We start from the raw sequence: 16,693 nt of genomic DNA, 5'->3' as shown, positions 1-16,693 counted from the left end.
CAGATGAAATTTAATGTCAGTAAATGTAAAGTATTAAATATAGGAAGGACAAATGATAGGTTTGAATACATAATGGGAGGTCTGAAAATTGAGAGTACACCTTATGTGAAGGAATGCTATCAACTGCCAGACAGTGTTCAGATGCCATTCAGAAGGCTAACAGAATATCAGGTTATATAGCACCTTGATGTGTGGAGTCCAAGGAGGTTCTGCTCAACCTTTATAATGCACCGGTGAGGCCTTATCTAGAGTAATGGGGGAAGTTTTGGTCTCCAAAATACAAAAAGGACACAGCAATTCTAGAAAAAGTCCAGAGAAGAGCGATTAGGCTGATGCCAGAAATAAAGGGGATGAATTAGGAGGAAAGATTAAAAGAGCTGAGCATTTTCAGTTTAAGAAAAGAAGATTAAGAGGAGACATGACTGAAGTGTTTAAAATTATGAAGGGAATTAGTACAGTGGATCAAGACTATTATTTTAAATTGAGTTTATCAATAACACAGGGACCCAGGTGGAAACTTGTTAAGAGTAAATTTCAGAAAGTTTCTCTTTATACAAAGAATGATAGACAGATACAATACGTTACCAAGTATTAGTAGACAGTAAGACTTTAGATATCTTCAAAACTAGACCTAATGTTATTTTGGAACAAATAAGTGGATATGACTGGCAAGCTTTGTTGTGCTGAACGGCCTGTTTTTGTCTACAGTAGATTGTTCTAATGTTTAAAAAGTGCATAAGTTTCCAAACAGCTCTAATGCAAGCTTTGCACGTTACATATCAGATTTATTGCCACTGACAAAAAGGGTCTGATCTGAAAAGCTTTGATTCCAAGCATTTTTTTTTTTCTGTTCACACCTCTTGAAAAAGATCCGATGGGAAAATTCAAGATTGAGCTATCCTAGACTGCAGTGTGAATGTTGCCTGTGCCTACCACTTCCCAAGAGTCAGGACTGAGCTCCGCCCAGCCTGTCTGATTTGTTGCCTATTGTGGCAGTCATGTAAGAGGCGGGGCTAGGATGGACAGTGTGTCAATGAAAGGCCCACAAGCAGCAGTCCGGTCTCCAGCTGAAAATAAGCGACTAGACACAAAAGTGATTCTCAAATGCACCTGTAAGACAGTGGTTTCCAATCCCAGTTCTGAGGGAGCCTTCTGGTTGCAGGAGTTTACTCCAACCAGGTCCACAATCAGTGAGAATGTTACCACTAATTGACCTCATTGTTTGATTAGCTGGTTCTTGTTCCTTCCACATTTAGAAAAGAGCAGCAGTGTGAGATTTACATCCATAAGAAATTTAGAAATAGTTGTTTTTCCCACTGTCTTAAGTTCTTAGCTGCCTGATGTTGTTTTCCTAATACAGGTAATTCATCTTTTTTGTAGCATTTGCTCCCTTAAGTCAATTGTAACCTGAAATTGACAGCTGTGAATGAAGCAGACATATAGGCATATGGCACTAAATGATGAAAGGTGTGATAACGGAAAGTTCAAAACTGAGTTTATTACGTTCTATTGCAATGTGGCAAGCATGCATTTGTGCTACCAGCAGGGCTGGATTAAGGCCAACTAATGCCCTAAACACAGCCCAACAAGGGTGCCCACTCAGCCCCTCCATTGTTCAACTGACAAGATATTAAGACCCAATAAGTGCTGAATGTGAAATACAAGATTAAAACTTACCTCATGTATATGAAAAATCAGTAAAAGAAATAAAATAAATCTGCTACACAAAAGAGTTAAATGCCAGCCAGACCCGGGCAGCTGTGTTTACATACGGTGGAAGCAAAACTCCTACGCCATGAGATGGAAACAAATGTGGTATCTGATGACACCTTCATTTACATTTATTTGTTTAGCAGAAGCTTTCATCCAAAGTGACTTACAAAAGACATCAATATAATCAAATCAACATCCGCCATGTGGAACTGTTTGTGAACAATACTGATCATCACAAGTGGAGAGCTCAGAACTTTTCTCAGTTACAAAAACCTAACAAAGCCGATATCAATTAGACAGAAATTCACCAAACAAGAGAGCCTTCAAATTCTTTTCAAACTCATTAAGGGAGTCAGAATATTGAATGGAGGTGAATAGTTTGTTCCACCAGCTAGGAACTATAAATGAAAAGAGTCAGGATTGAGATTTGAAGCCACATGGCGTGTTGCATCAGCAGACCTGAACATTGGACCTCACGAGTGTCTCCATAGACGCAGGTGCTGACCCATTGACTAGTCTGTAGGCAAATATAAAAGATTGACACTTCATACCTGCTGCTTCCGAGAGCCAGCGTCCATGCCTAAAAATAAAGGTACCATAGTGGTTCCTCAGAGCGCTGCCATAGGGGAACCATTTTTGCTTCCCAAATGAACCATCCACATGAAGGTTCTATAAAGAACTTAACTTTATTTGGATCTGAAACAGGGTCAATAAATAGCAATGAATCAATGCTAACAGATTTCTGCAAAGCCAATGACTTCCTGATTTTAAATGGACTCTTGCTGCATATAAGAAAACAGCCTAAGTTCAGCTTTTCTTGACCTCTTAGTATCCTGCTAGGTAGTCTCATATCCATTACAGCTTTCTGTTTTGTCCACATGTTACTCACCTTATCAAAGCCCAAAGAACCAATTTCATATACAAAGAACCCTTCCCGGATTGAAATGGGTCTTTGTCAAGCAATGGTGCTAATGAGGAACAACACAACACAACATTTTAAAGAGTGTGCGCAGAAACAGATAACAGGAGAACGTCAACTGAGAGTTAAGAACAGCAAAAATACGAATTACTTCTGAATTTTGTATAAATGTAAATCTCACATTGTAATAAGATTTTAGAAAACATAATGTAATTAAACAATGAGATCCAATTTGAGGGAAAATGAACCTGGTTGTAAGAAAAACCTGCAGAGGTCATCCAGGGGTTCTTTCAGGACTGACCTTGACAGCCAGTGCTATAGCAGACTGCAGGCAGGACAACCCTGGTGGTCCAGTTCAGATTGTTATGTACTTACATTTGGGTGAGGACTCTTCAAGGGGATTTCCAGACCGGAGCCATTTACAGCTCGAGAGATTTACATTATGGTATTAATTTTCTGAATTAGTGCAGGCGGACGAGAGAATTAAAATGACTTTAACTTACATTGATGTTATTAATTCATTTGCACCTCTTTACTTTTCTAAATAAAACTTAGTTCCTAAAGTAACACAATCTGGAACTAGTACCAATTTCAATTCTTGCACCATTGACTTAGCTGTATCTATGAATCAGAAATAAAAACGAATGCAGAAGCTTAGAAATGGCCGGGTAACAACATTAATTCAAATACGACTGTGAGTGCGTGCGCGTGCACGTGAGAAGGAATTTGGGGGCCCTTAACAGGCCAGTTCGAATTTTCCCAAATCTGCCTGCAGTGCATTATATGATCACAAGGTGGCGCCAGCGCACTCAGAATGTGATTGTGCTCTCCGCGCTGAACGCCACATTTGGAAACAACAAGCTGCAGAGTCACGGACATCTGGGCCAGCGCATGTCCCTCTCTGTCAGGCTGGGGCGAGAGCAGTGTTCCGCATGCTTTCCTGTGCAGGAAGAAACCAGAGGACTCGAGGAAAACATAAGCGGAGAAGTTAAACTCCATCAAGACAGTGTCGCTTTGAGCTGTGAGGTAAAAGTGTTAAACACTGCATCATCCTTTATGCAAAAATAATTGTAATAAGAATGGTAATTATTATGTAGTATATTTTACGTTTGTTCTTTTACAGGACTTTAGTGTGGAGATGTGGCTTTCCTTTTCTTGGAGCTTAGCAAAAACACAGTGAGTTTACTGACTGGACTGGGTAGCAATGATTAGGCTAGCTCTGTAATAGTGGTCCATATTGTGCTTTGGCATATACTTGCACTCATTTCTAAACTTGTTTACTCCCAATCTCTTTATATGTACACTGATCAGCCCCAACATTAAAACTACTGACAGGTGCCATGAGTAGCTTATTATCTCCTTACAATGGCACCTGTCAAGGGGTGGGATATATTAGACAGCAAGTAAACCCTCAGTTCTTGATGGTAACAGGAAAAATGGACAAGTGTAATGATCTGATCAACTTTGACAAGGACCAAATTGTGATGTTGAGATGACTGTGTTAGTGTATTTCCAAAACAACAAGCCTTGTGGGTTGCCCGGGTATGCAGTGGTTAGTACCTACCAAAAGTGGTCCAAAGAAGAGCAAACAGTGAACCGGCAACAGGGTCATTTTCAAGAAAGGCTCACTGATGCGCATGGAGAGTGAAGACTAACCCACTGGTCCGATTCCACAGAAGTGCTATTGTAGCACAAACTGCTGAAAACTGGGCAGGAGAGAAAGGTGCCAGAACACACAGTGCATCTCCACATGCTGCTTTTGGGGTGGCAAGGCTGTAGAACAATTAGAGTGCCCATGCTGACCCTGGACTACTGCTGAAAGTGCCTACAATGGGCACATGAGCATCAGAATTGGTCCAAGAATCAAAATAAGAAGTGGCCTGGTCTGATGAATCACGTTTTCTTTGAGATCATGTAGACGGCTGGGTGTGTGTGCGTCATTTACCTGTGGAAGGGATGACTGCAGGATGCACTATGGGAAGAAGTAAAGCCGGCAGAGGCAGTGTGATGCTCTGGGAAATGTTCTGCTAGAAAACCTTGGGTCCTGACATTCATGTGAATTTTACTTTGACATGTTTCAGCTCCCTAAATATTGCTGCAGACCACATACTGCTTTTATGGCAATGGTTTTCCGTGAGGGCTTGAAAGATGGCCTCTATCACCTAGGATAAGGCATCCTGGCACACTGCAACAATTGTTCAGAGATAGTTTGAGGAACATCTCAAAGAGTTCAACGTGTTGACTTGACCTCCAAATTTCACAATTCAATTGAGCATCTGTGAGATATGCTTGAAAAACATTCAATACATGGAGGCCCCACCTCACAGCTTACAGGAGCTTCTGCCTGGTTGGTGTCAGATACCACAGGACACCTACAGAGGTCTTTGTGGAGTCCATGCCTTGACAGGTCAGAACTGTTTTGGCATCTCGAGGAAGACCTACACAGTATTAGGCAGGTACTTTTAATGCTGTGGCAGACTGATGCGTGTAATATGTGTGCATATATGTATATATTTTTTTTCTTTTTTCATTCCAGGATCATAAAATCATTAATGTTGTCCTCATTTTGACCGGTCTCTTTTCTTAAAGGACATTCCACAAAACTGTATAGGGTTGTAATGGGTGTCACTCTCTCCTGAATGTCATTTGAACTCTGATTCACTTCTCAAATTTGAGGGTTTGCAGAGTTTAGACTTCCTCAAGTGACGCTCGGGTCTTTGGACTATACGAGTGTGGCTGTGCAGAAGGTTCAACTGGTGTGTTGTTAAAAGATTTTAAACATCTATTCATTGATTCTTTATACCACTTTGGCAGTGAAGTCTGGAGCTTATTCTGGCATGGGGTGCAAACTGGGAACTGATGCTGGGAGGGGGCTAAACACCAGTTGAAATGTTTAAAAATATGTTTGTGAGTTGTTACAAGGACGGGGTCTGGCTTCCATGTACCTGCCATGGGGAACGTGGCTTCTTAGAATTGAACGGCATTGAGGAATGCGAGACTGCCCTTGCTACAATAAACTTAATGCTTTGTAATGTGAATTATTCTGTAAAACAACCCACACAATGGAAATTGCTTGTCAAGGACACGCCAATGAGGTCAGGTCAGGTTAGGGATCCTGGTTGGCAACCTCCCAGGCAGACATGCAGTCCAGTCCCACCTTCTGGAAATGACTCTCTACATGGGTGTGTGTCCCCTCAGCCTGGTCCAGCCACTCGGGCCTTCAACAATGAGGATCTTACGAGCTGGATCACCCTCTGGTAATCGCGCCATATGGCCATAGTGCCGTAACTGACACTCCCTCACAATGCAGGTAATGTGCCTCATTCGGACTCCGTGAGCAACCACTCATTAGACACAAAGTCAAACCAGCGGTACCCAAGGACTTTCTTAAGAGACACAGTACTGAAGGAGCCCGGTCTTCGTCTCAGGTTACTAGATAGTATCCATGTCTCGCAACAATATAGCAAGACAGAAAGCACCAGGTCACTTGGACCTTCGTCCTTTTGCATAGATATTGAGAGTGAAATACACCCCTTTTCAGTGACCTCATGACCTCCCATGCTCTCCCAATCTGTCTACTGACTTCATAGGAAGAGTCACCAGAGACATGAACGTCACTGTGAAGGTAAGTAAACTTCTCGACAAGGTCGACATCTTTATGCAGACAGACACACTGCCGATGGCTGTGCCCAAGAGGCAATTAAAGGCCTGTATCTTGGTTTGTATCCAGGACATGTGCAAGCCCAAACGCTCAAGATTCTTCACTCAGTCGCTCAACAGACCCGATCAGAGCCTCCATTGACTCCACAAAGACCACAGCATCATCAGTAAAGTCAATATCAGTGATTCTTTCTTCACTAACAGATGCCCCACAGCGCTGGACACCACAACTTTGCCCAACACCCAGTCCATGCAAGCAATGAACAGAAGAAATCAAACACAATTCATCAGCCTAAAACTGTCAAACTTAGCTAAAGGTTATTAAAGATTTAAATCTTTCAATTCACGTATTAATTTTGGGCCTTGTATTTGTGTATGAAAATAGCTAAACACGTGTACCAGTGAAGCTAACACTCATTCACTTATGTGAAGGGCTAATTGATGGTAAAAAGCCAACATCCCAGCCATCACTTACTGATGAAGGAGATCCTCATCCTTGGGATGTAAGCAAGCAGCTGTGTCTTTTGGCGCAGCACGTTCTGCACAGGCAGTGATTAGTCTTAGAACTGCACCCGAGTCTCTGGAGAGGCCACCACTGTCCCATGCTCTGATTTCTTTTGTTAGGTGCATTTCCTGCCCAAATTATTCCTACCAGTCCATCCATTTTATAACTTGCTTGATCCAGTTGAATACCATTGTGGATTATTGTCCTCCTGCGGTGGGTTGGCACCCTGCCCAGGATTGGTTCCTGCCTTGTGCCCTGTGTTGGCTGGGATTGGCTCCAGCAGACCCCCGTGACCCTGTATTCGGATTCAGCGGGTTAGAAAATGGATGGATGGATGGATTATTGTCCTCAATATAGTGCCTTACATCTTAAGTCCTCACTGTTTAAAAACAGATTGCCTATTAATATAAATTAGTCACGACTCACTGGACAGGAAAGTAAATGACCAGAAAAGAAGCAGCAACTTGTCTTTGTCTGTGTTTGGAGTTCCCCATTTCAATCAAATTATTTCAAAGTATCCGATGTGTTTGTTTTAATACAGTATATGATAGTTATTAAATTGTATATTAACATGCTGGTAAATCATATAATATATAATTCATGACAGTATAGTGAAAATGGATATTTAGAATAAAACAATAAGTTCAAGAATCATATGTAAGGTGGCCAGAATTTTTTGGGCCAATCCGGGGACATGGGGGGGGGGTTAGTGTTGGGCTAGAGGAGCACAGAATCTACATACAGATCACGAGTAGGGACGCTAAACACTAGAGAGTACAAAGCGAAAGCTTATCACGTGATTTCTCGCCAAAGTTGCAGGATATGGTAAAGCATGACCTCCGTCAAAACACCGTGCACGCGCGCCGAGTTCAAATTAAAGTGGTGATGAGATACATTCAAAAAAGTGAACCAGCTGAAACCAGGGACGAACTCTTAAACCGGGGACAAAACGGGGACATGTTTCTGAGTGGGGACAGTTGTCCGAAAAAGGGGAAAACGGGGACGGATGGTCACCTTATCATATGTAAACATGAATCGGGTAACCAACTCCAAGAATTACTGAATGATACATGCCCGGTGCATTCAATCAGCTGTGAAAAGTGAACATTGAAGGAAAGCTGGGAGCAAAATGTTAGAAATCAGAATGTTTTTATAAGGTTTGACTTTGTGTGACTAATGTGTTGAATGTGCAAATGGAATAAACGTATTAGTTTAGTATTATGTGCTACTGTATATCCTGTTTAAATACACTCCAGTAACATTGTATAAAACAATTTTAACATTCTAAAAAATTAAATGTGGTGATTTATTGTATTGTACTTGTATGATGAGTGACAGAATGATCAATATGAAAGTTTCTCATTCGTCTAAAATATTCTCACTGGAAAGACGTAGATGTGAAATGAACGGAGAATCGTGAATCAGACGGGCGGAACACATTCGCTTTAAACATCTAAATAAAGAGGCTGACACCTCATCACGAATGCGCTTTTGTACCACCGTTGTGCGTTGAATCGATCCGTTCTTGCACAATAATTGATTCCCACAATTCACCGAAACAGTCGATCAAAATGAACGAATAGCCCATCACCACTAGGCACCTATAAGTTATCGGAGGAACAAGTAGATAAAATCAGCCTCGTAAAAATAGTCAAAATAGTAGGTGGTGTTGATTTTGACAATTCGGTCATGCCAACGTGTTTAAAGTTAATTTTATACAGATTTAACTCGCTTCATGTCAAACACTCCAATTCGCATTCAGATCGTTTTCTCTCATAGAAGCTGTGTCTGAGGGGTTGAATCTAAGTAACCAACGTAGACCTCAGCATTAACGTTTGCAGTGCACCACGCAATGCATGTGTCTCTGTTAGGTGTCCTTTGGTATGGGACTCGTAAAATCAGTGTTAATGTTTGGGATGTGACAATATTTTGCAAGAAAAATACAATGTATTATTTTATTAAAAATGTTTGTGATGAGTCATCTTTTGGAATGACAGAGATGCACCAACCAGATGGACAGGTATCTGACACATACTTACCCTTTTTTTAAAGAATACTAAACTTTCTTTCTTGCAATCTGTCGTACTTTTAAGCCGTATAAGCGACGGGGCTCAATTGGCTATTGACAGCATGCCAAAGAATGGACATCCAGGGCACGTAACATTGTTGTCTAAGCTCCGTGCATTGCCTAGTCCGATGTGCCAGTTCCTTGGTCTTTACAGAAGCAGTTTCATTCATATTGTAGTCGGAAAAGCAGCTAACATTGCAATTTCTTAATTTTATTCTCTGAGGTCAGTGATTCCAAGATCCCAATATAATCTCCTTGTCAAACCACACGTCGATCTGATAAAATCACATTTGCACAATTGAATCAAATTTATTGTAGTCAAGCGTCTGCTGACAGAGCCAGGAATAGTATGAAGCGTGTTGTGGAGAAAATCTAAATACAGTTATGTGTAACAGACCCCGACGTCTTTATAACGCGCACGGAAGCGGCGGTCAGCACACAGAGTATTGTGCGGCGAGACTGAGATGCTGCATGGAGCGTGTAGTGCTGTCACGCTCCGGCCCTAAGAAGTCTCACACCCTTATCAGATTGAGAACACAATGTGGTGAGCATAATAATCAGTATTTATCATATACCAATTGCCGATGCCGGTGAACGTTTGCCTCTTTAACCATTCTAAGCACTGGCGGCGTTGCTTGGGCTGAGCAGCTTTTTGTGCTTACGACCGTCGGTACGTTTGTGGTGCACATATTACTCGTTTTACTTTTTGTTGAAGACAGCTGTGTGAGTTTGTAAAACCCTCTGTATAAAACCAAAGCGATTAGTCTCAATTTCCTTTTTTTTCCTCTTTGTTCCAGCCAGAACGGTGATATTTCAAGGACCTTTTCACCTTTCCGAGTGTAGGCGTCTAGGTACCCGTCAGTGCCTTTCGTGCTTTAGTACGTAATTGTTTTGACAGTGTAGTATGGTATGGAGGGACATAACTTAAATAAATACGTAAATAAAATGAATCTGTACCTTTCATTATTAGTGTGAGTTAACATGATCGATTATAAAACTAGGTGTTATTTTCCGGCACCTGACGTCACTGCCATTTCACACGTGTTTTAATGGCGCGCAGCAGCATCGCCCCGTCCGGCTCCGACTCTGTAGAATCTTTCAACCGTGCACATCAGAAGGTTCTCTCCAAGGAGTCATTTTTGTCCTTTTTTCAAAGGATGTATTTGGTCGAAGTTGGAAACCATTTTAGCGCCGTCTTTCTTCGCATGGCACTATCGAAGTAAAGTGCTTTGCTGTTGGGGTGGCTGGGAGTGTGAGGCTTCGAGATTTCATACAAAGCATATTAAAGCTGAACGATTTTTGTTTAACGTCTCTCGTTTTGGCGAATGGTTGCGCTTACTTCCGGGTTCCCTGCTTTTGTGTATCAAAATTTTATGAGATTGTGATTTTAATTCACACATTAAATCTCGTATTTAATCTGTGTCTATCCACAGTAAAAAATTGATTAGCTGAAAAGCTATGTGATAGGCAGCGTTGTTGCTTTGCAGTCTGTAAGTATCAGGCTCCAGTGCACACACGAATGCCTTCAGTGTGGGTGGAATGTTCTCCCTGTATTTCTTGCTGGTCTTTTAATAACATGCCACCCAGTTAGATTTGATGAGTAGTATGTGCTGCCTAATAACCTTTTAGCACAGAGGTGGAATGCTGCCCCGACTTGAGTTTCTTACCCATTTAGTCTCGTTGGGAATGAGTGCTAGATGCTAAATAATGGAGTGGATTGGCTGGCTCATTGAAATGCTGCTACCTATGTGTAAAGTTAACAAGCTGTATTTTAAGTTGAGGAGCATGGGGGCTTGAAATGGTGCAGTGTATTAGTCAGATTGCAGTACATACGGTATGAATGCCATGGAAACAGTGGAACTACTGCAGAGGTAGTGATTCCCATGACATAAAGCTTCCATATATGCCCTGAATCCAAACAGTAAAAACTGTCTAATCTGTATGGGGGTTTTAGAAATCATCCCATGGGGAAGAAGGGGAGGCAATGGCCCAGTAAACACACTGATTAGCAAAATGCATCCAGGAGCCACAAGCCTGTCTGCGTGCCAGCCAGAAAGGAGTAAGCAGAAAGCAGTCTAAAGAGTCTGCCTCTGACAAATATCCAGGAATCAAAACTGATTTAATTAAACTGCTGATGCTTACTCCAGATCTTCATTAATGCAAATGTTGGATACGCGTTTTATCCTAATCAGAGCTTCTCAGTAGGATATTAAATTAACCTTTGCAGTTTCCGAATAATACATCTCATTTGCAAACTGATTTATATACAGCACATGGGCAGCCAAAAAAATCCCCAATACATTATTCTGCATGGCAGCTTACTGATGACTAAGATTCATTCCTTTCCTGAAAGTTGCTCTGAAAAGAGCTAAAAACTGATTTAAAGTAATGAAGAGTCTAGTTGATATGAGACAAAATCAGATCAATGAAAAATAAAATGATAAAGGCTCAGGTATGGATGGGGATGCTCTACTTGCCTGCATGAGTCTGTATTGTCAGTTAATGAGAATTCCACGGCTTGTTGGAGTTTTCATTCTGCCACACCAGATATTTCCAAAACTGTTGATTTTGCTTTTTCTTTTTCTACGAGCACCATCAAAATGTTTTGTGGACCCAAGCAGATCAATATTACTGAGATCTCTACTTTACTTTATTTTCAGACATTGTATGAATGACACAGGTTAGCTGGTCATGTATTGACATTTTTTATATCTCATTATAGTTTGGCTGCTAATTAAGGAAAAAGAAACAATCAAAGAGTCTTGAGTCTTAATGTTGCAAGTTGAGAAAAAGTAAGGCAGAAGTTAATTAGCAGCAACAACTGGTCACTATTTAAGAAAAGGGTTAGATAAGGCTGCAACTAATGATTATTTTGGTAGTCGACTAATCATTCAATTTATTTTTCAATTAGTCGATTAATCATTTCATGCCTGACTATTTTGATGCCTGCGACCTGTGGTTGCACATGCTGTTCTGGGCTCCAGTGCATGTCTTACCTCATCTGCTCACGTCTGTCAACCTGTGAATGTCACCCTGATGTCTGCATTAACACGATTAAAATTAATAATAATCAAATTAAAATAACCAGTGAAACATATGAATTTGAAAATAATCAGATGTTTTTATATTAGTATGACCATCACAATAAAAAAGAAATACATTAAACAATGCAAACTAAAGTGCACGTAGTCTTTAAACAAAAAAGTGCATTTAACTTAACCAAAAAATACATTGTTAAAACTGAAACGTTTTTCATATTTTAGTAATAAATGACAAAATGTAGACATAAACTATATAATGTGTAAAGCCTGAAGTGCAAAGATCAAATAAACACTTTCACAAAAGGTTCAAGGATGATAAAATAGCTTCTGTGGTGCAGCGGTAGGAATTGTTGACTTATAATCAAGAGTCCCCCGGTTCGATCCTGACTGCCTCGTATATTTACCGTTTTGAGTAGTGAGTTGCTCTTATTGTTAATATTATACAATAAACACATACATTTGATTTGCGTCTGTAACAGCCACTGTCTTAAATGTATAGTACTTGTAAAAGTTACCGTTTTTTTTTTCACTTTTATTCTGTCAGTCACGATCACAATACATACTACCGCCCCCTCAGGGATCTGATACTGTTACTTTTTATCTGAATCTGGGAATAACTGTAGATGTGAGTGGTGTTTTGAGACAATCGAACTGGAAATTCTCTGTTCTGGATGGATAAAAGCTGACACACAAACGCTGGCAAATCTGCCTTATTCGATCATATCTCATTGACACTTGATTTTGTTTAATTCAGTTTTACTGAGTGTTCCTGCTTACGCTGAATTAGTATGCGCCTTAAGGCCCGTGATGTCAAAGCAGCAGTGACAAAAAAACAGAGACATAGGTATATATGATATTTGGAATTATTAATTTTATGACCTTATAGTACATTTTGGAAAACATTGTGGCACGGATGCAACATTATTCATATTCATTCGCGTACCTTCTTGCAGTTATAATCAATGACCGCGCTTACACCCATAACACCCCGCTCTTGCCCAGTCTGCACAGGACTCATGGACATGCATAAGAAAAAATGTTTCTCTGCAAGGTGCGCCATGAACGCTCTTCTTTTCTCAGTGGACCCCGTACATGCCTTGCACAGTACATGTGTTTTGATCGCTGCCAGGTCAACTTGTTATACAACAAGCAACCGGCCACCTGCCTTCTGCTGCTAGCACTGAATAAGCTCACGCCTTCTGATGTCAGCGTGCAGCACTGGGGGGAAAAAAAGAAAGAGACAAATGTATGTGACATTTTGAAGAAATCATTGTATGACCTGAATAGTACCAATCAGAAAACATCATCGCACTAAAGCACTAATTATTTGAAAACAAACAGATCGGGTGTAAATTTGTTATTTGTAAAAGTTAGCTTTTTTTACTTTTATTTTCTCAGTCTCGTTCACGCTATCCCTCCCCTCCTGATCTGACCCTAACTAACTAACTAATAGCGCCAGCATACGTTCTCAAGAGACGGCGGCATCACAGCTCCAGGATGCTTTCGTTTCAGATGCTCATGCATTGCGATGGTGCTGCCGTGAAAAGAAAGCTCCGCGTTACATCATCGAAAAAGAAAAAAAGTTGAATGCAGATTAAGTGCTCCCTCACTTTAGAAAGTTTCTGTCTCAATTTTCTTCCATCTTCTTCCCCCTCCTCTATCCGACTCGCCATTGCAACCATGTTTATTTTCCTTTACATTCTTCTTCTCCTCAGACGCTCTTCTTCGTTGGTAGGACTGTGTGCAGGCTTGACAAATAATAACTGATTAATTAGTTATTAAATATTAATAACATTAATACATTAATAATATTAATGTATTAATGTATTAATAATATTAACACATTAATAATATAATTGATAGTTATTATCATTAAATAATTAATGATACTGCCCCCAGACGTTCATGTAGTGCATTGCAGTTACAAAAACCAATGTGGTTCTTTGTGACTGGAGCCTCTATTGAAGGTTCTGTTCATGACGTGTCGACAATGAAAAATCCACGTCGACAATTTTTAGTAGTCAATGTCGTCGATAACGTCGACTAATTGTTGCATCCTTAGGGTTAGAATAAAAACCTGCAACCACTAATATCCTCCAGGATCGGATGTGGACACCCTGACCTAGATATTGGTTACTGAAAATGTTTAATTCACATTAAAGATAGAAAGCTCCTTTGCATCTTACTTCCCACTTGAGTATCTAATTCGATAGGCTATAATGGGGCAGCTTTAAAAAATCATCAGGGAGTAGAGCATTAGAAAATAATAGGAATAAATTAGGCTCTTCTGATTAAATTTCAACCGCATTATAACTCCTCCATTATATACTGTATCTTGCCAGTTGACTATAAAACTTTTTGTCATGTTGCATTGAATCATATTCCTGAATGCTTTGAAGAGGCACTATATGGAATACAGATTGATTGTGCCTCCATGTCTTCATTGATCTATTCACATAATGATGCCTCAACTCCTCTTGAAATCCCCTCACTAAAGTGATATACCTTCTAGTCCATTTTGTAGGAGGATTCAAGTGTGACTGCTTTCTTATTCTATCCCTTTTCATTTAGTTCTTCATGTTAAAACACTCAACACTGAGATTATTGTATTTTAACATTAGTCAGGATTTGGGTTTCCCTTCAGGTACTCTTTCCCTGCCATCATCCACAGACATGTGATAATGATTCTGAATTAGAGTGAGTGTGCTCATGTGCCTAGCAATCAAATGTTTCCCTTTCCAGGGCTGGTTCCTTTCTTATGCCCATTGCTGCTAAGACAGGCTGCTGCCACTGTTGAATGTGAATTGGAATACTCAGGTATGGGACTTTTATATTACATTTTGTTATTTTTTTAGTGTCTATTTTGGGATAAAAAGCATGCAAGTATATTATTTGTTTATTCAAGAGTTTAACACCACAGTCACGTTTGTTTCCCAGCGAGCCGTATAATTTTTAGTAAGCGGTTCATTTTCAGCATGGAGCTGCTATTAAATGCAATAAGATATGCTAATTTCACAGCCAGTGGGCTTCTGTCTGGACTTGGTCTAGATGCTAGGCCCTAAAAGTAAGTGCTTTTACTGAAATTAATAAGAAAAAATAATTGTATAAAAAAAGTCTTAGAATTCGTAGCCCAGGCCAGTAGTGACTTGAAAATGGAAGAATTAACAAAACAGTTGCAATTCTTATTTAAGTAAGGGGTCAATTTAATTTAGAAATTCACAAAAACAGTAGGTGGGAGATGATACGCTACATTGCAACACATAAGTAAATCAACTATGCTTCCAATTTAGGTTCATGTTTATCATACATATATTATTTATAAGGTCTTGAAGTTGGCCACTGTGTAATCCATTTGTGCTCCATGTGCTCTTGTAGGTCCAGGATTTCAATGCTAAATCATAGCCCATATTCAGCGTTTTTTCTGCTGCACTAGCTAATACCAGCATAGGCTCTGCCACCTCCCTGCAATCCTGGTAGTAGATCAGTACATGTTTCAAAATATTATTTTATTTATTTTTTCAGAGTAAGAAGTTCACAAATTGCAAAATATTTCAGGATATTATTTCCATCTAATGTGCCTTTTTTTTTTAGCATCAACTTTACTTTAAACAGACCGACTCAGATTATCAGCTAGGAGTTTTTAAACTAAATTTCCTTTTTGTACCAGGTTTTTACCAAACCACTTGAAAACTGATTTAAGTGTAGATTCACTGGAAGCCAACGTCATTCAAGGCAGCAACTGGTACAAGGCTGGAATCAAACTTGAGATGCCAGCCAAATACAGGGCATACTCGTGCACATGTCTTCACCAGTCCAGTTTAGAATCATCAAGCAGCAGAGAATGATTTGGTGTTGGGAGGAAAGGAAACACAAACATTGGACAAAACATGCAAAGCCCACATATACACACCAGTGAGAAAATTTAAATCTACACTCAAGTAGCATACGATGAAAATGATGGCACTATTATAAAATCTGCCATTGCCCACTATTATTTGTAACCCCCAAGAGCTGATCTGAAAGTAACAAGATAAGGGGCATCCTGTCACCTGAGGTGAGCTGTCTCGTCGGTTTTCTCTTAATTTCTTCGCCAGTCTTTTTTTCTTCTTGTGAAGAGGCTTGGATTCCAGAATCATCTCCTCGAGTTCAAAGGTGGGGTCACAGTTTAGTCGCCCTTTCTGAAAAAAGAGGGAAATCAGATAAAACAAATTGTACTTTAAAATGCCACTTGTAATGGTTTTATCAGCTTTTAAAATGCTATTTGATAATATAATTCCAGTAATATGTTTTAGTAGCATCTGTATTTGTGTTAATTATTCATTTTGATGTAAATTGCAATTTTTGTAAAGCATTTTGAGCTGCCTTTAGCATAAAGTATGAAATATACTATATAGAAATATATATAATATTGTGATATGTGAGTCCCTGTCTTGCACATGAGGCTGAGTCTCAGTACTTTAGCAAAACCAACTTTATTCATCTTGAAACAGGAACAGCACGGTTATCCTAAACACAGACACAGCAATCAGGCAGGGTCGTGGCCAGGTTAGTGGCCAAGTAATCCTGTTCCCTGCGTTTATAATGTTCACCCATCGATGGCAACTGCTTATACCGCGATCGACTCAGATCTGCTTTGTGTTGGGAGCCCGTAAACTGTCTTCCATAGACGTGGCGATCACACTTCGGGATGCTCTTTGGCATGTCGTCCCATTTTTTATATATATATATATATACATATATTTAATGCTTATAGCACAGACAATCCTTTATCCATGCACCTTGAAATA

General features: G+C 40.0%; 2 protein-coding genes across 5 annotated transcripts in view; one reads left to right on the top strand and one right to left on the bottom strand.

The window, feature by feature from the left end:
• Positions 1 to 16,693, bottom strand: part of stk32a (serine/threonine kinase 32A) — a 161,287-nt gene that overhangs the window by 10,954 nt on the left and 133,640 nt on the right. For all 3 annotated transcript variants that reach the window (XM_039774521.1, XM_039774520.1, XM_039774522.1), the window contains one exon: positions 15,956 to 16,084. In XM_039774521.1, the coding sequence (XP_039630455.1) occupies positions 15,956 to 16,084 (129 nt within the window). The remainder of the gene's footprint in view (positions 1 to 15,955; positions 16,085 to 16,693) is intronic.
• Positions 3,450 to 16,693, top strand: part of zmp:0000001268 (CYTL1 domain-containing protein) — a 173,489-nt gene continuing 160,245 nt past the window's right edge. Inside the window, exon 1 of one of the 2 annotated variants that reach the window (XM_039774525.1) lies at positions 3,450 to 3,658. The gene's annotated coding sequence lies outside the window, so the exon portion shown is untranslated. The remainder of the gene's footprint in view (positions 3,659 to 16,693) is intronic. The other variant, XM_039774524.1, reaches the window with a different exon arrangement.

This window comes from Polypterus senegalus, chromosome 13, assembly GCF_016835505.1.
Source record: "Polypterus senegalus isolate Bchr_013 chromosome 13, ASM1683550v1, whole genome shotgun sequence".
In the NCBI taxonomy this organism is placed as follows: Eukaryota; Metazoa; Chordata; class Cladistia; order Polypteriformes; family Polypteridae; genus Polypterus; species Polypterus senegalus.
The sequence above is the reverse complement of the archived record's forward strand: the minus strand, read 5'-3'. Positions and strand labels throughout refer to the sequence as shown.